Here is a 20,247-nt window from a genome sequence, read left to right as displayed (position 1 = left end):
ATTCTTTTGGGCTTTGTGTGAATTAGTTGTGAGCATCTGGCCTACAGTAACTTCTGCTGCAGAAAGAAATACCAAAGTGTAGCTCCCACTCTACAACTTTCTGGAAATGTCTTCTCATTGACTTATTACTTACAGTAAATACAGAAGAAAATTTCTCAAAAAGCCAGTGTTAGCTGGAATGTTTAGATAAGAACAGGATAGTCATTGCATGTGGGAAAGCAACAGAACTCCAAAAATTTGAGCAACAGAATATGTGAGGAGAAAGGGTGGTGAGCAACTTTCTTCTTGTCACTGTGTTGATTAGTAGTGATGCCTTAAGCTTTAGCTTTCATATTTTCAGATTCTATGCTACTTAGGTGTAGTTCTGAGCCTCATATTAAGTGCCAGTAACCTCTCTTCACAGAGTAGGTAGACAAAACAAATCCTTTTCCTGCTGAGGACCAAGGATAACAAGTACAACTTTCAGGCCCAAAAGCATAGACAATGGTGGACTGAAGAGAGACAACAAGAAGGATGAGACCTCACAACCTGAAACTGTAACTGGACAATTAAACCCCAATATGCAAATGGACCAAAACTTATAAAAATGTAAGATTTCATGACTCCTTAGCTATTTTGTGACCATTCTTAGTCCACCCTGGGTGTAGCCCTGGTGAGGCTCCTATCCTGCCCCAGGTGGATCCTGGACACCTTTTAATAAATATCTACTTTATACTCCAGCTCTGTCCAGACTCTGTTTCAGGTCAGCTTTCCCAAGGCATCAGTAGAGCTGCTCACAGCAATTATTTACACCTGGAAATGTTGGCGGTCTCTCTTTCTCCTCCCACCAAACACTAATTTTATTTTATGGCCCCAAGGGTCCACCAGAAATAAAATAAAAAAAAAAACCAAAAAATCAGGGGAAAAGGGCAGAAATTTGGTGTGGCAATTGTGTTTCCATGCAGGACTCCATCCACCCATCTACCCAAGGGAAGGAAGTTGTGTTCATGCCCAGAGGTGTGGCTGCCTTGCCCTTCTCCCCACAGGCTCTTGCTCTGCCTGAGGCATGCACCAGGCTCAGCAACCAGCCCCACAGCACCCCACAGGCTTTCCAGGGCTTCTGAGGAGCCTGCAGGGATCACAGGCTGGGCTGGGGACATCGAGAGCTGCTGCATGGCAAGGCCAGGCTGCAAGGAAGAGCATCCTGCCTGTTTAGAAAGGGGTAGCACTGCTGCAATCAAAACGTTTTGTTTTGAAAGCCTCCCTCAGTAGTTATGTGTCCTGAATTTCAAGGGTTTGCATTTTATGTTCTGATCATCCCAACTGCAGGTACACAAGATCTTCCTGTGTTACTGCTTTGGTGCTTTCAAGAGAAGGTGGTGCCAGTCTAACTCAAGCCTTTGACTGAGTTGGAGATTCATCACAGTCAAAGTCTACTCGCACTTTGGTTTCAATCCTGAAAAATGGTTAACACCAGTATTGCAAAATCTATATAAAAGCTTTTTTAAATGGCCCCCACTTGCAGAAAAAATAGGGTTATAGAAATAGACTTGATTTGACTCTGGTAAAACTTGAAAAAATTACACTTATCCATAAAACTTCTGATGCAATGAATGGAAATTTTGAGTCTAAACTGCCTTTACAGTTTTAGAACCTCAGACTATGGCTGTTTACAATGTTTAGGTCAGAAGAACAAAAACATATATTTAGAGTGGCTGTTAATTTCTTTGTCTTGAATCAGGACAAAAAAATAAAGCAAGCTGTGAAAGGTATTACAATGTAAATTAATTTTATTCAAAACAGGTTAAAAAAACTAACAAAGCTTGCCTAACTACATGAGGTAGTACATGTAGCAAAAGAGAAGGCGGAGTATAGTATTCTGAAATATGAAGAATATTAATATGTTTACAAGTTGGAATGAAATAAATTCAACAACAGAAACAAAATATACCAAAAATAAAGTTTAACAGCTTTTCAGTCTTAAAGCACCAATACACTTTTCATAGAAAGAAACATAGTATCACCACTACATGTTCTTCATATACCATAATATGGTAAAATTAATGTACCAAACTGTTCACCATAAATGAATTCTTTAAAATTGTGAAGCAACAAATGACATAATTGCCACTGAGCTTCATACCACTATACTTCCTGGCCTGCAGGAGTATTTTGCCAGGTTACAAGGAGCAAGGTTAGCCTTTGTTACCATTTTCTTTGGTTTCTTTGAACATTTACTCCCATATTAATGCTTAGCATATTGATAACATGTAGAGCTCATGGCTATAAGCTTGCAAATTTTTTTGTATGTGTGCAATTTTACATTTTTTCTGAACCCAAATTTAGGCAAATTAAAGGAATCAAATGGCAAAAATAAAGCATATGTTTGGGCAGAACTGCAGGCTTGTGCCTTAATTTCAGGTTACTGCACTTCTCAATACAAAGATTTTATGAGATCCTTCAAGGTTATATATCTGTTTCACACACCCATCCCAAGACAGTGGAATATCTGTGAAGAACTGGGCCATAATGAATTATGGTCATTTGAACTAAAGAGCTTAGCAGCATCCAATAAATACCTTATTAATCTATTTTAAAAATAATAGACATGAATGGCCCAGCCTCTCAAGAATATTTTTTAGAGGAAAACATGCTAGCATGACCTAGGGCTTCTTCCTATGTCTTATATTTCCTATTTTATTTCAAAATAGGTAAGTGTACTTGTTATGATTAGTGTGAAACTGAGAACAATCTAGTTGTTCATTTATGCTTTCATTGCTAACGCTACTTAAAATCATCAAAAAGTTATATATATATTTATTTTGCTTTAAGGCATGATTTATTTTATCAAGATACTGGGATGAATTCTTTTATGTACAGTGAAAATAAAAACTCAGGCCTCCCTCCGGTATAGTTTTAAGGTTACTGTTAGTGGCATATATAAAGCACCATATAATAATATATTCAGATGAAGAAAACAAAGAACATTTATGAGCTTTCAATTAACTGTATAGGAGTAACTGCTAAGAAAATATAGCAATATTTAACACAGGATTCAAAGTATTGTTATATCATTAAAGATTTTCAAATGATTTTTTCTCCCATGTTTAATTTTACAAATTTTTTCATTAAGATTTATATGTGATTTAAACTTTTTGGTGGAGTGCAGTATACATCTTCTGTACAATAATGTTACAGCTTTATACAAATTTTAGGAATCACAAGAAATGGCCTACATTAATCTTTTCCAAGGGCTCTTGTTTCACTTGCCTGTTTTATGTTTTACTTGCTAGATTCAAACAACGGCAAATACTCTGAAAGCCTTGCTTCCTGGAGGATTCTGTAAACTGAAACATAAAAACATTTCTTACGTTATTTTAAAGACCATAATACTCCAGTAACAATTTTATAAATTTTTAATTGTAAATTCTTGCAGCACTTCTTATGATAACTCATAAATTCTCTATCTATGATATCTTTAAAGCTGCTACAAATAAAGACAACATAAATTTCAGACTTTTTTCCAAACAGCTCAATAGGAACAAAATACAACATAAAAAAATTCAAGTAATCCTTTGTGCTGAAGGGTTCTAGTTTAAAGAATTGAAGCAAAATATAAAAAGTGTTTTGGAAACAGAGAAAACATAAATCTTATGCTTAGTATTCTAGCCACTGTATTTGGAGAGAACTTGAAGACCCAGGAGATCATTTGTTTCTTAGTAGCTTATAAGATGAAGAATAGATTTCTACAGAGACCTAATGTCTAACAAAACCAAAGGGAATGCCTTCTGAATGGGTAAGTATCCAGCTTCAAAAGAAAGTAAACAAAATTACCCAATTCCAATGAAATGTTAATAGAATATGTGTTTTTGCTTTAAAAGTTGGACCAGCATCTCCAATTTAAAGGCCCATTGTTTTTTCTTTAGCAAACCCTGTCCGAAGGTTATCTGGGAAGAAGAGGGAAATGGAGTTGGAGCTAGGGAAGGAACTATGGAGCAGGTTGGGTGCAACAGCATTAGAGTTCATCGTTTTCTGCTCCACAGAAAACTTGCATGGCACTCTTTTCCAAATTACTGACCTCCCAAACTTTACTAAGATGATTTATATGCAAATATACATCTTCATACATATTTTAAAACTTGTATTTATAGATAGTATATGATGTAAAGTATAAATAATGATCAAATTTGCAACATTCTTCCTGTCTGCCTCTCTACTCAAGAAGATTTATATGGAGAGCAAAAGTGTCAGTAAGGAAGCATTCTAAGGGAATTGAAAAAAAAAATCACAGAAATCACAGAAAAAATTAAAAAATATGTAAAACAAAGAAAAAGAGCAAGGAAAATCTGTATTTTATAAGTTTCCAGATTTTTTGAAAGATCTGAGAGAGAGAAGACATTCTCCTATCCACAATTAAAAACTAGAAAAAAATACTCAATGTTTTCCTACTTCTGAGTTTTCTACAGAAACCTTTTGAGGTTTTTTTTCCCACTTGGATTTCTTGGGAAGACCATAGTCTGTTTAGGTAACAATAATTTTTAGCCTAAGAAATATTCTTAGCTTTACAGGACAAACAGAGTGGTACAATGTCTTTAAAGTAATTTCTCTTTCTTTAATTAGAACCTGAAGAACCCTTTCGGGGATTAAATTTAATCTGCAACATATGATAACGTGTTATCATCACACAGTGCACAAATACACATGAACTTTCACAGCACCTCTATTGTCTTTCAGAAGAAAACTGTTAACAACAAATTATTTTTGAAAAAGGACATCAAAAATATGTTTAAGTGTTTGTGAATTCTAATGTTTCTGGGTATTAAGTATGATTCAGGATCACTAGTTCGATACCATGTAAATCACTAATGAACAGTTCATCAGGAACCAAGGAACCTGCACCATTAATGCCAATTTTTTTAAAATCCCTAAGGAAGTAAAGGTAATTTTCTTATCAAATATTGAGTTAGTTGCAACAAGAGGTTTACTTTATTTCATAAGCAGCTTTTCAGGGTAATGTTTTATGAGCTTAGAGGAGGCAGGCAGCTCCACTGCCACAGCTTCTCCAAAGTCACTGCACTGCTGTTACACAAGCTCTGTAAATCACCCCTGGTGGCCTGTTTGTTTGGCTTCCAGCACTGCCCCAGGTACAAACAGACACAAGACTGTGAAACTTATCGAGGTCAAGAGCAAAGAGCAACCTTTGCAAACACGCTCTGTACCTTTCTGAATATATCCCATTTTGAAAGGAAGCAACGTAGACCTTTCTTTTGTCTACTGGCATGACATCAACATAACCGCCCTGGTTGCGCACCACCCCAGCGTGCACGGCCGCCCGGCAGATACTGGAGATCTGAGAAGGAGGGAAGAACAAAGATTAGCTTTGCATTCATCCTTTCATTTCATCATTTTTAAGAAGAAGACAAATAAAGGTATTTAAACCAAGAATAGGAAGCATAAAATAATTATATTTATTGCATGACTAGTTGTATTAGTCTTACAGTATCTAAATCAGCTTCATGAGGAATTAGGCAATTTTATAGGAATGCAGAAAGAGATTTCTGATCACTTTCACCATGATGCGAAAATCATTTATTTCAGGTTATTTCAGTTCAAAGATCAGGAACATGTTTGAATTCTTCAGCCTTTCAAAATGAAAGGATCTATCAGCCAAAAGCTCAAACATCAGTGAAATGATCCATAAACGGAGCATCACAGTTTTCTATCCAGGCATGGGTAAATACTAAAAGCTAATTAGATGAAGGGTATAATGTAAGCATCAGACAGAAGACAGAGGTGTAAAATGAAAGTTCTCTGTGAAGTTAACAGTACTTATAGCTGTTTGAAACCTCTGTTTTCTGGTCATGAATTCCCCTCGTGAACCCATGAGGAATCAAGAATTTCTCAGTGACAGTCTTGATAATGGTAATTTAAATAATTGATTTAAACTTGCAGTACTCTATTACTCTTTCAGCATTTTAATAATTGTCAAAAGAAGGAAACTTCTTAGAGATTCCAGAAGGTAGGACCCAATCTTTAAAGCACAGCATAGCAAAGCACAGTTCCAGCTTCAGTCTATATCCACTTAGAGACAATATTTTCTGGTGGGAAAAGTTTTCAATGCAACAGGTTTCTCCACAAGAAAACTTAAAAAATTTAGCCAATATAAATATAAATAGCTGGCCAAGCAGGCCATGATTTAAACAAAAACTTCATTTCATCCAGTTATAATTGGAATCATTTGTATATGTTATCATATCCATTTTCAATCTCAATGCTATGCAAAATCAGAAATTTTAAATACCATTAATTTTCCTACTTTCATTCTTAGCCCAAGACTTGCCAGGGTCACTCATATATAGTTTGTCTTTTAATGTTACAATATTTAAACCAGTAAAGATATGAAACAATTTATGCAAATAATCTCTTGCAAAGATGCTTTAGAGTTTTTCTTTCCACACTGCTGGGTGCAGTTTTTGAACATGCCAGAAACAATGCTGTTTATATCCCTCTGTACTTTTCCTCCTCCCAAGCTGGCAAAACTTTTTTTTATACCCTGAACATGAATAGATGCCTTATTGTTAAGATTATTGCACCCCTTATTTATCCATACTGTGGAGTAACTAAAGAGTAGACTGATCATGTGCAATTTCAAATACCCAGGGGGAAAATGGCCTCTGCAATACAGGATCACAGTCAGAAGAAATATAAGATTATATTTACAAGGAATTAGCTACACTGAAGAACTAGAAGAATACTGTTCATTCTGTTCATTCCTAGTACAATAACACAGCAGTAACTTTGTTTTCAGTTCCCACTGGAGATATAAAAAAATAGGCTAGAGGTAAAATTGGGGAAAAGAAAGATCAGCTTTTTCAGCTCTATAATAGTAACCAAAATGTTACACTCTTTAGAGATAGGGATATACCTTCATAATTACATTTGAGGGTGTCTAAGATACTGGTTGTTACAACATTATTTGGAAGCTTCTAGTCAAGTAAAAAGGAAAGGAAAGGAAAGGAAAGGAAAGGAAAGGAAAGGAAAAGTCAAGGGATGAAGATTTTAACAGAAGAGGCTCACTACTTCTTGGAAACTAGCTCCAGCAAAGGATGGAGCCATTGTTAGGGTTGGCACAACTGGACCAATCAAATATGGCTGGACTAGTGTACAACATTTTAAAAGTGAAGGCAAGGCACTTGAATGGAGTATGTGAAAAAGGAGAGGTGAGAAGACTGGGGTTCATAAAGCCAGCTCAGAGGCTATTTTCAGATAAAAAACAAACTGATACCATGATGCTACATTTCAGATGAGACTGGAGAACAAATGCACATAGTTTTTGAATAAATGAACAATTAAAGGAGCATAATTTCATAATTATGAACTAGTTTGTAGGAATAGCTATGAATAGCATATAGTTTTATAAACATATACAGAATTATTTTTTTTAATGAAGAATTATCTGCCCTTATCTCTCAGGAACTTCTCGTTGTCTTGGAATGAGACTATTAGACATGCATCTAAATGGAATCAGATTCCAGTAGTGCTGCCACAGTATTTCCTGTGCTCAATATTATGTCATCCAGACCACACTTACTTGAAGCACTGAGGCAAGCCTCCTGCTGATTTAAGTAAAATACGATTTCACTATGTCTGTCAGAAATTTTAGCATATTATTTGTGGTTTACATCAACATCCTTGTGTCATTTTCTGGAAAACTTCTAAGATCTGGGGTTGTTTCTTGAATATTGATGAAGAAATTCCAAAGGATATATAAGGCAGTGTTTTTAAGTTAGTATGAACACTTCATACATCATTACACGGCTGTGCTTAATTACTATGTTGTGAACCCTTGTTACTATTTTTAACAGGTCATAGGATATGAATACCAAGTCAATTATTTTCCTTCTTCAGATATTCCACAAATAACAGTTTCTACCACAGCATAGCATTAGTCCACAAAGGCATTTTAAACCACATGTGTCTTTAACATACCATCATAGGAATATGGACCTGTTTAATAGCTTTCTACATCATATCCTCTATATTTTATCATAGCAGAGAATTATGAATACTTTTGTTAAAGTTTCAGGGAATATTTCCATATATGCTTACTGAAACAAAAATGAGTATGAGCAAAGTCCTCAAATGGTATAAAAATATACAAATCCATTGAACTCTTTAGTTGGTCTCTAGCCCCTGGAAGAAATAAGGTAGACACACTGAAAAATTCAAACGAATTCTGCTCTGCAGATACCTATTTATCTTGTTTACCACTATACTCTCTGTATACTGAAAACTACTAACAACATAATCTAGAACAGCACCTTCAGTGTAAATATCTACTCTAACAGCATCTGAAGCTGATAAGAAGACTCCCATGTCTGTTTTTTTAACTTGTATTTATGTCCATTTTTTTCCTAAAAGTGGTATGGCTGCGTACATTTCTGTATAATGAAGATGAATATTGGGACAGTACACCTAAAATAATTTTAAAGTATACCTTTAAAACACTAATTAAAGTCACCTGGCACGACCTCTCCAGCCAAAGGAAATACATATGCTGAGATTTCCTCCTGTCAAGGCTAAACAGAAGCATGTCTTCTTTCTCTTACAACAGTCTCTTCTAACTCACTGGGAAACTTTGTCTGTAGCCCTTAATTGCAACCACAGAGCTGAGAGAAAATCATCTTCCACAAACTGGACTTGCATTGAATCTATTTTCATTGCCCCTTTTATACACATTAAGGATCAAGTTCATAAATCAATTATCTTTCTAAACTGGAAGTATTATTCACACCCGTGACACTATTCAGGACAAGACACCCAAGTAATCTAATGGACATCAGTTAGTTTCAAAATGATGAGAAGTAAATGTTCACATTATTTTCACACATTTCAAAGAACTGGAAATTAGTGAAAATCATCATCTGACCCAGCTGGTTACTACTCTTTATGAAATTCATGAGACAGTTAAACCATAGAGTGTACTGCCAAAAATAGGAACTGCTTTCTCTGCCACTACTTCCTGGCTTCTCCACAGAGACATGACAAAAGAGGGGCACAAATTAGAAATCTCTTTTCAGACTTTCTACCCACCTCAGATCTAAATACGCTGTAGAAAAGACAGGGAAAAAACGTTGACTAGCAAACAGAATGACAAAAAAAAGTCTGTTAAAATAATATGACAGTGTGAGGTACTATATACAAATATAACTCTGCAACTCTGTTGCAAATATTTAGCTACCCACACAGATAAGAAATATTCGAAATAATTAGACCGTGGACATTTATTTAAGAGCAGTAATTTTTTTTGTATAATCTGACAGAAGTTATGCTTGCATCAGGATCTAAAGTGCAAGGGTTTAAATGAGTACACACTACTAATGTTGAACAAATGTTGAACAGTGGAAATTTTGATAAAAAATTTAAAGTATGGGTCCAGAGACTGGTGAAGCCTACAATCAGTTTTCAAATAACTCTCCATATCTTCAGCATCTGATTACCACTTACCTTAAATGGGAGCCTCCGAAAAAGAACTGCTGAAAACATTGTGTAAAAAATCATCATATGGAGGAAAACTGTATGTTAATATTTTATCTTATAGTTACATTACAATCATTTTCATGGAATTCTATGTCTCATTTTATAACATAATATAAATCCCTATACTTACATCAGAATAAATTCGTGTACCAATTACACGAGCGTAGTGTGGATTTGCCTGCATACAGTTGTGAGGACAATACACCCTGAAGGATCAAAAACAAACCACAAACAGTTAGGAGGAGATTCAGAGAATAATGACAGCATTATTAAGTATAAATCAAGTTGATTATCTATACATATGGGTCCATACTGCTATTTAAAAGCTGTCAGTTTTCGAGTCTTTGACCAAGCAGCTGAAAGCATTGATGATGTCTTTGAGGTTCATAATGAAATCCCTAAAATCATACTTTAATATGTCTGGTCCTCTTTCCTTTGGATAAGCAGATGGTGTTCTTGTTCAACATATATGAGGCAAGTAGAAAAGTCAGTGTATAGTATAGTACAGTTTTGTATAGTGCCCTATACAAAACATACAGTCAGATATCTTCTCAGAAGAGGGAGATCTGACTGAGGACCTGCTTTGATACCGATGATCTGGTGAGACAAGCCAGTTTAACAACTTATAATGAAGCTGAACATTGGCATACCTGGCTAGAATGAAAAAACCTTGGAAAGTAATGAGACTCCTAGCTGATTCTGGGAGGTCAGAAACCTACTAAAATAAACACTGTCTTTATTAACTGCACTTTGTTAACATTTGAAGAAAACTTTCTCTGTGATTCATGTCTTCTATAACTTCAAAATGCACAGGAAAACCATGTGAGAGGCTAGGAGTAGTACAGAAGGTGTCAGCATCTTATTTTCCAACTGCGATATGCTACAAGTAAGAACCAACAGCTGACTAAGTCTACTCTGAGCTATTATGGAGCTACCCCAAAAACAGGGCAGTCCTGGCCAAGTGATCTTCTCTAAAATGTTATCTAGGCTCCAATCAACATTTAGGAAGTCAAGTCACTTGGGCATGCTGGAGTCTTGACAGATAGGTAAATAAAACATGCTGGTAAGAGTCAGTAAGACATTTTTGTCAGAAGGAAGCAAGAAGCTGAAGAAGCCTGTGGATTTATGAGTTGGGAGGAAGAGGGAAAAATGGGGTTGTGTAATCAATGCCATGGTTGATTGCTGCTTGTAATTCCCAAGATTATATTTTCAGAATTAAGAGCATGCACAGAATCTTGAATCAATCACTGCCACTGTGAAGTTCCTTAAGTTGACACATCAGAATTATGTAATTTTTAACTTTGTATTTATTTTCTCATTATCCTAAAGACAAAATCTATTTTTCTCTTAATGAAGCTAGCTTTATTTTTTTAATAATGAAGAAAAAAAGACAAATATAGAAGATGGAGATTGTACCCATCCATTCCTGTGTTCCACTCCTTAGCTTACTTCTCCACATTTTCCAGCTAGAAAACAGGAGTCATAGCCAAACACCAAGTAAGTCCATGGACCCAAGTGCTACATGGAGGGATGTTTTCCTAGCAGTTTTGGCTTTGTACTTGCTTCCTGTGCTGGCTGTGGGATTGCTATGAAAGTAATCCTGTGGATATCTCCAGCTTAATTTGTGGTAAATCATGCCACAGTGTATTTACCTGTGACTCATCTATGGTTTTAAGAACTGTTACTGAATTCCTTTGCCAAAATATTGCGGTACAGGCGCCTTTCAAAGAGTTAAAACACAGGCTTCAAAGAAATGGTACAGGAAAGCCAACCTGCACACCAGACCTTACTTTTACCAGATACTTTTCAAATTTTTTTAATCCAGTTTCTCCAGAACTCCCAAGCAAATTGGTAACTTCCATGATAATTGTCTGAATTTTATCCTTCTGTATCTGTTTCACAGGTAAATAAATTGAAATAAAGTGTACTTTTCCCAAGGTGCATTTATACAATAATGGACAATGAAAAAAAAACCCCACTTTTATGAACAGTCTTTAGTGTAAAAATTAAGATTTGCAAAAGGATCTTAATGAATAAAAGAAAAAGATATTTTTCTAATGAAAAATCCTTTCAATTTCCAGATCATCTTCATGTACCTTGCCTTCTACTGAGATCAAACACTAAAATATCACTTGAACACTTTTGACTTCATTTTTACAGCTACTGTTGTCACCTTTCTCAAAAATTTAAGATAAAGTGATTAGTAAATGGCAGAAACTAGAGCAGCACTTTAAATTAATAACATTTTATGAATTTTACCTTGGACAGTGTGAGGCTGGTTTTTGAAACGGGCACAGTTGTTCCACTGTGGTTTCACATGTGATAGCCTGAACTGAAGAAAATAAAACACAAACAAGTAAATGTGTGCTATTGAGAAAAAACAGAATAGTATTGAGCTTGTAAGAAATAAATACTAACCTGTCACTTTAGAGACAGTGAAGGAGTTAGCAGATTGGTATTTTCTGAAGAAGAAATATTGGAAATGATCAGTAAATAACCTATTTCAATGATTTCTTTTAGCTAGAATAATTTTTATTAGAAAATATGGAAATAAACCCAAGAGAATGTCCCCAGTCAGTTTTTATTCACTGCACACCCTTCTCCTCAGTTGGGAATATATTTGTTGCAATGACACATTTACTTTATACTCCCAGAGAATCTGTTTCAAAACCAGGAATCTATGTTAAACTCTTTCAGGAGTTCAATTTGATATGAGAACATGTGATAGGAACCAATTAACCAATATATTCCAACAGCATGTGGTTGCTCAGAAGCTTTAATCTACTAGAAGAGTTCATTCACCTTTTGCTAAAGGTACATTCTTATAAACAACTCCAATACTGAGAAGAGTTTCTCCTCACAGCCTTTCTGAAATGCTTCATTAAGTTTTACTTTTGGATTTTGCATCTCCTGTTATCATCAGGATCACTAAAAACCCAGTATAACATGTAAGAGTTGTTTTTTTCCCAGTAATTATATGGCATTCAGATGCATCTGCTTCCTGTTGTTATAAAAAGTCAGGTACATAGATTATGTTGTTTCATTATAAATTGACGAACATTTCTATTTTGTTCCCCTCATCTTCTATTTTCCTCCTAACTCCTGGGATCTGATTGTGGTCTACCATGTCAATGTTCCTCTCTATGCTGGGTTAGACATACATGTTGAAAAGAGAAATGATGACAGGTATCATAGCCTGTATCATTTGTTTGCACAGCACAGAGTGAAAGCACACCCTCTGATAATGACTTATCTCCTTAACTCTTGGGTTGACATGTTAGCCAAATAGATCACTCAGAAAAATTCTGTTTTCTTTCAGCTCAATATTACCCTTATGAGCTACACACATACCACTATTACATGTATACTAACTCTAGACAGAAACAAAGACAACAATGTAAAGCTCTGAAGAATACATTATAATATAATGAAGTGTAATTTGCAAATACCAATAATATCTTAGATTCAAATATATTAATATTAATGTTTTTCTATCATTGGATAATTATATATGAAACAGCCAAGCATTCTCCATTTCTATCCATTGCTCTTCTGAGTTTTCCTTCACCATGTCCACAAGTATTTGGAGCTGTTTTCACATACCAGTCTTAGGCAAGGCACCTCAGCAGTGCAGTAAACCTCCAAATTAAGTTTCCACAGCATGGAATATTATTCTATCACTGGCCAGTGTAGAAATCATGCAAAATATTTGTGCACAATGTCATATGTAAACTATGGAACTGTGATGAAATTACTGAACCATACAGGAAGAGGTGTATTTTCTTCTTGTTCCATATGCACATTAAAAGAGGGTCATTTACAAACACCAACTTGTAATATTATTGCTTTGTTAACTGTCACAGATTGCTCTGTCCATGTCCAAAACATTAAAAATAGTCTACCAGTATGTGCTAGTTTTTGACAATAAATATATACTCTTATCAATTAATTAACTGAACACTCTAAACATTATTTAACTACAAACACTAACTTACTGCCCAAGTTATTCTGTGAATGTCTACCACTAAACACTGGCCAAAGTTTCAAAATGGATAGAGTATCTCAATATACACATGCCTTTTCATAGCATTTTCATATTCTTTATGAGAAAAAAGAAAATTGAAACATTATTAAAAATCTGATATTTTTTGTATGAGATAAAAATAAACAGATGAAAACTTTTGTATAAGTTTTAAGGAAAAACTTACCCAATTGATTGAACACCATTTCGGTAAGACTTGATAAAGTAATTTTTCCTCCCTTGCCTAGTGACATCAACCCAACCACCTTCATTGTCTAGGATGCCATAATGTATGGCAGCTTTACAAATACTGGATTGCTGAAAAACAGAGCAGGGAAAGCAGATCCATGTCAGAAAAAAAAATAGGTTTTAATCACAACATGTCATTAAAAACTTGGTAGAGAGTGTTTTACATTTGACTTGGTCCATGTAGGTCTTACTTCAAGCAAATAAACCACCACTCAGCCTTACTCAGAGATAAACGATTCTCATTTACACTATACTTGCTCACAGTAGCTATCATTTCCTATAGTGTTTTCCCATTCTACAGAGTAAATTACATATTCTCAGCCAGTATTAAGGTTATACACAAGCAGGTCAATCTAACTAAAATTATTTATACAAGCATACTCACAAATTGCACCTTCACATATTTGCATGTAAATATGTGGACACAAAAATTCTACTTCTGTGCATGTGTAAGTATGAAGTACATTTGTACAGTATACACAGAATAGCAGATGAAATTTAGATCACCTGAAGCTTTCTCAAACATTTGGTATAAGCTTTTACTCTTGGTGAATGCTGACATCCTCAAAATCCATTCTTAATACGATTTTAACTAGTATGCCAACAGGAAAGACATTTCATTATACACTCCACTAGTACAAAATCTAATTTAAAAATATTTACCATTTCATAATGTACACTTCCAATAACTTTGGCTTTGCTATCCAAACAGCCAGCAGGACATTCATACCTAAGAAAATTAAATACAACTAGGTTTTAAATCCTGGGATTACATAAAGGAGAAATATTCCAGCTCACATACAAATATAGCCTTTCAGAAAAATCTCAAAATGACAACTGTAAAATTTACCATACCTGTTGCAAGTTGTTCCTTTGCACTGATCTCTCAGCCTTACTTCACATGAAACAATCTGAGCTAAAACAAGCAAAAAAGCAAATTCACTGCAATGAATTTGATACTAGATAATTCAATTTTGTTGACAACTTGCTAATCAGGTAAATTCCTTACACATTTGCTGCGTGCTTATCACTTCATTTTTCTCACTGTCCTCAGTGCCTGTGGAGGCTGAAGGTTGATGTGTTCTTGGCCGGCTTTGCACAGTTGCATCCTGGGCTTTGGATTGCTGACGTTCAATCTCATTGGTTTCCTCTTCTGGTTCATGGGGGGAGTAAGGTCTTCCTGAATCCTCTGTTTCAGAAAATGGGGAAAAAAAAAAAAAAAAAACAAGAACAAACTCACAGGGGAGAAAAAAAACACCTCAGTTTTTGGATGGAAACATCCCTTACGATGTTTTGGTAAAACAGCTTTGTTCTCATAAAATGGTGGACAAAAGGAAGAAAGCAAGGCAAACCCTCCACTGCTTCATAACATAGAGAACTCAAGATTAATAAAACACCTCGTTTGTGATAGTAAGAAAAGATATATTTTTTTTTCCGGCATGTGTATCACAATTGAAGTATGAAACTGCTCTTAACGCTCCTGTTTTGATATCTTAATGCCATCAGAAGACCAGCTGGACAATCTCATTACACATGGGCAAAGTTTTACCAAGTTCATAGATAGCATGCAATTAAAGCTTTTTTCATAGTAACATACACCAGAAAATGAGGCCCTCCTATTCATGCATAGTGAAAATTCTGAAACATTCATAACTGTATCTATATTTCCTACTTAGAACCATAAGAAAGCTATTTGGGCACACACATGCAGCTTTCATATGGTCCATTGAAATCTCAGAAGTTATTAACAAAAATTGCTGAATGAGTTGTTCACAGAGTAGAACAAAAAAAGTAGCCGCTTCATAATATGCTGTGTTTCACTGCTATTCCAAAAATTTTAAGTTAATAATCATCCTAGCTGACATTTTCTGTAATTAATAATGTCTCCTAGCTTTGTTCTTGCTTTTTCACATACACCACACAACTGTGGCACTGAGAAAATATTTCCCTATAAACAAATGACTGCATAGACTTCCAGAGTAATTACAGAAAGGCATATAAAGAGCACACAAAGAGTCTCCATCTTTGTGTACTAAAACCCCTGAATCAGCACTTAGCAGCAGAAGTTCAGAGCCATTATCATACTCCATTCCCTCTGGTGAGACTCAGCCTCACGTATCACAAGTACATATTCCCCATTCATCAGGGACTTTGGGCACACACATAATATATTTTATTCCACTATGTTAAAACACAATTAGGAAAGAAATAAAAAAAAAAAGTTAGATTTCTATTCCCATTTATAGTTGCAACAGTGGAACAGTACATACCTCTATAACAAAGGTTTTCTCTACAACCTCCTCCAAAACTAGGGGGACACGCAGAACAGGGGCGGCCAGGTTTGTAAGGAGCATGACCCCACCAGTTACCCCTTTATAGAAAAAAATAGCAAAAAAATGCCTTAATCAATGAGCATATTAACATATTAAAAACAGCACTTAATATATCAAGAAATAAATTATGAAAACCAGCAGGCACATCGACCATAATACTGCTCTGACATTCCCAAGTTACAAGCAATAGGATGAGATGAAATGGCCTGAAGTTACACTAGGGGAGGTTTAGATTAGGTATTAGGAAGCATTTTTCACTGAAAGGGTTGTCAAGCACTGGAACAGGTAGCCCAGGGAAGTGGTGGAGTCACCATCCCTGCAGGTATTTATAAGGTGTGTAGATGTGGCAGTCAAGGACATGGTTTAGTGGTGGACTTGACAGCATTAGGTTACTGGCTGCAGCCAATGGTCTTAATGGTCTTTTACAATCCAAATGATTATGATTCTACACCAAATATGCAGGATCTAGCTGAAAAGTCCATGAAGGAAAAAAAATTAAGAACTGACATAAATCGCTGTAAGATCTTTTCAGATGGACATAGCAGCATAGGACGAAATCCCTCCACTTCATGAGAACAGGCTCCCCTCTCTCCTAGATGGAGTATCCCACAAAATTTGATCTTAACCATGGGTTAAGATCACATTCCTGTTACACATTCCTCCTTTAAGTCACAATGGGGAGATACATTTATTTCTCAGAAAAACATCACACTATAATAAAGGTCTCTGATACTGTATATATACTAAAACAGAGGCCAGAAAACTGCAGCACCAGAAAACTCACAAGAGTATTTGTGCAGCCGAAGGCTGTTTGGGAACAATGCTCTATTTTGCAACAGTACAAAAACCAGAAAATCCAGACTGATTTCCTTGCAGATTATTTCCTGAATTACTATAAAGCATCTTGCCCCTTCAAGATATTTTTGGGTGTCAATCTACTTACTTAGGAGAATAATTGCATACAAGATAAACTGCCTTTGGCCAAATCTGTCCCCAGATGTTCATGTTATGACATAAATTAATTGCACAACCAATTCTGCTACTTGTAGCCCAAACAACCTATGGAAAAGAAGAGGAAAACATGGAAACCAAAGATGATCAACTTAAAATCAAAACTATCTTCAATATACAAAACACACATTACCAAAGTGAGACATTTCCCTCTGCTATAAATGGCTTGAAGTGGCCTAATTACAACCGTCAAGAGAGAAAAGTTTTACCTTGATGGAAAAAGACATGGCTCTCATTTTATACAACTACTCTAAGCATATATTTGAAATCATTCCGCAAATATAGCAAAATGTAGCAGAACATTTACAGAACATGATCCGAAGTGCTGATTCTTGGAATCACAATTAATTGATAATGGTGCGTTAGAAGTTATGGTCCCGTGTGCTGGAGTTCCCAGTACAACCTAAACACCCAGAGGGGTTTGGATTGGTTGGACTGAGACAACAGATATTTTTCAGCAAAAGGAGGTAAAAAAGGATAAAAACATTAATAAAAATACTCATATACTGAATAGAGCCAAGTCACGGATTTTAAATTAATATGGCTTCACGGCATTGCAATCTAAGGTGCCGATGCTTCTTCATTCACCTTTCATTGCAGATCTCAAAAATAATCAAAATGGGAAAGTCTGGAATGTTCAAATTATACTAATGACAGGTGTTGAAAATCTATTCATTTAAGGTAAGACAAATCTGTAGATCCAGTAGGATTTAAGAGTTGAAAGAGATAAGTACTGTGAAGGGTTAGTGCCACAAAAAAATCTGTATATATGTATTAATCTTGCATGTAATAGTAATTACAGGTTATAAATACAGAAAATAATATTATGGAGGTAACTTTATTTTAAAAGTAGATACAATTGTAAATTATGCTAGTAAACATAAAATAAGTGTTTAAAAATTAATAATTTTTAAGTTTTCCAATGTTATATCAAAAATTATGAGTGGATCATAGCATAGTCTGAAGATCATGTATTTCACGTTCACTGAAACCATGTCTGGTACCCCTCAACAAAAATTCAGGCTAGATACACAGATTTCAGAAGTATGAAGTGAATCATCACTATGCAATTTTAAAATCTTCCTGAAGTTAAAACAAGGTCTTAAAAACTACTTTCTGATCTGAGGAATTCATTAAGAAAACTTTTTTTTTTTTTTAAATGAGCTATTTCTTCAATATGTTACAGGAAGGGCTATCCAGATTATTCAAAGTGCACTGAGCAGTAACACTCAGTTTAACACTGCAGTTTGTGAGCTTTATCCACAATCCTTCTGATGTTTAGGAGGATGAAATCCAAAGATTTGTATGACAACCTTACTTTATCATTGATAGCCAGTGCTTGTAACTATGGAGTCTAACAAAGCCCTTTTTGGGTTTTTGTGCTGTGCTATGCACTGCAAGTTTAGTGTGCTCTAAGTGTCAAACAGCCACCTAGCTGAGAGTCTCTGCCACTCTTTTCCATACGTGATTAAAATCAAACACATCTACATACCTGGGTGTAATGTGTACAAACAGGACCAGAGCATCTATACGGACAATATGGATTGCATTCATGAGGATGGGGATATGTGAAATCTCTCACTTCATCATACCATGCTTGGACATGAAATGTTGGAGGTCTGTACCTAGGAAAGCCAGCAGCAGTGTATTAGATCATTCAAAACTTGTAGCTTCTACCATATTTCCTTTAAGTAACATGTAAATTTTCTTAGATTTTTTAAGAATCTCATATATTGCATAAAACAGGATCTTAAACTACCTTCCCCAGTGTGCCCCCAGATTCTGCCCAATTGATGGAAGAAGACTTGCTGGTCCATGCTCCCAAAGACATGTTTCAGCCCATGACTCTGCAGACCTCTCCAGTTCTGTGTCCCATGTCTGAAATTTAAAAGAAAAGAAAGAGAAATCTTCTTAGAAATATTTGATGTGAATCTTATTCTTATTAAAAAAAAAAAAAAGTCCATTTTTTCAAAATTTTGAAGCTTCTTGTACTGAGCCAGAAGACTAAAAAGTAAGAATTCAAAAATGTATGCTGCATTTGTGTTACGTAAGGAAGAAAAATGCTTTCACCAAGAGAAGAAAAGTTTTAATCCCTTCACAGCATTCCCTTTAGAAATCACGTGCAGCCATGCTGCAGTGAACAAAGCACAAATATGAAACTGAAAGGCTTAGTTCAACTTTCCAAGCTAAATTAAGTGCATTTTGTGTCTTGTGAGATTGTTTTTCAGTAATGGACATTTTTCTTAACCAAAAGGGTATTATACAACCTGCTTTCAAACAAGGCTTTATTTCATCTGAACTAACAGTTTATGTGAAACGAATGAGATTTCCTCTTCCTTTTCTATAACCACCTCTTCAAACACAAATTGTGAAAACTAGAGTAATGTTATCATACATTGATTTTATGGACCGGTTGGCAAAAAAAATGGACATGCATGATAGTAAAGAGGCATGCTTAGAAGAAGTAAAAAAAAAAAAAAAAAAAAAAAAAAAAAAAAGATTACAAATTGTTGCTTATCCCTAATTTTTATTCTTTAAGAGAGATGAAAGAACAAAATTGCACTGAAAGGTAAATCCACGTTTCTTTCTTTCAAAAGTATACTAAGACATACTGTTCTTGAAAAAGTCATACCATATTGTGAATGCATAGTTTTAACTACACTAAGCTGGTCCATCACTCTAGTGCTAAGTATCCATAATTTTGATTAGATTCTGGAATTTCCTGATAGTTGCAGAAATAGTTTCCAGATACCTGACTCTCTAATACCAACACTCAGGTTAGGAAACTAGAATATTTGCAGGAAGGAAACACATCTTGATAGAACTTGAAGTATTTCATCATACATTCAGACTAAATTTCATTAATTAAGACTCTGCTATCTAAATAGCAGTAAATCAATATTTCCAGGTTCAAATTTCCATGCAGACACTGGAGATCATGTCTACTAATTTTTGGCACAGATGAAAGGTAGAAAACTCCTTAACACAGCCAAAGATTACACAAATATAACAGACAAATTCCACGTGCTAAAAGTTATTTTTCTATGGATTTTGACATGCAGTTTTCAAATTATTAATCAGATAACTCATTAAAAACAAGTATGTTCTTGGTTA

General features: G+C 35.1%; 1 protein-coding gene and 1 non-coding gene across 3 annotated transcripts in view; both read right to left on the bottom strand.

The window, feature by feature from the left end:
* Positions 1 to 1,751: 1,751 nt before the first annotated feature.
* Positions 1,752 to 20,247, bottom strand: part of CRISPLD1 (cysteine rich secretory protein LCCL domain containing 1) — a 36,762-nt gene continuing 18,266 nt past the window's right edge. For both annotated transcript variants that reach the window (XM_066332472.1, XM_066332480.1), the window contains 13 exons: positions 18,893 to 19,011; positions 18,626 to 18,758; positions 17,066 to 17,181; positions 16,060 to 16,160; positions 14,799 to 14,978; positions 14,645 to 14,705; positions 14,453 to 14,519; positions 13,728 to 13,858; positions 11,938 to 11,981; positions 11,779 to 11,851; positions 9,650 to 9,725; positions 5,199 to 5,329; positions 1,752 to 3,326 (listed from right to left, as the gene is read on the bottom strand). In XM_066332472.1, the coding sequence (XP_066188569.1) occupies positions 3,275 to 3,326; positions 5,199 to 5,329; positions 9,650 to 9,725; positions 11,779 to 11,851; positions 11,938 to 11,981; positions 13,728 to 13,858; positions 14,453 to 14,519; positions 14,645 to 14,705; positions 14,799 to 14,978; positions 16,060 to 16,160; positions 17,066 to 17,181; positions 18,626 to 18,758; positions 18,893 to 19,011 (1,284 nt within the window). In that variant the 3' untranslated portion in view covers positions 1,752 to 3,274. The remainder of the gene's footprint in view (positions 3,327 to 5,198; positions 5,330 to 9,649; positions 9,726 to 11,778; positions 11,852 to 11,937; positions 11,982 to 13,727; positions 13,859 to 14,452; positions 14,520 to 14,644; positions 14,706 to 14,798; positions 14,979 to 16,059; positions 16,161 to 17,065; positions 17,182 to 18,625; positions 18,759 to 18,892; positions 19,012 to 20,247) is intronic.
* Positions 8,814 to 8,909, bottom strand: LOC136372965 (small nucleolar RNA SNORD116). The gene has a single exon (XR_010745554.1). It is a non-coding gene; the product is annotated as a small nucleolar RNA SNORD116 (small nucleolar RNA).

Source organism: Sylvia atricapilla, chromosome 1 (genome assembly GCF_009819655.1).
Source record: "Sylvia atricapilla isolate bSylAtr1 chromosome 1, bSylAtr1.pri, whole genome shotgun sequence".
Lineage (NCBI taxonomy): Eukaryota > Metazoa > Chordata > Aves > Passeriformes > Sylviidae > Sylvia > Sylvia atricapilla.
Note: the sequence above shows the minus strand (reverse complement) of the source record. Positions and strands in the feature narration are given on the sequence as shown.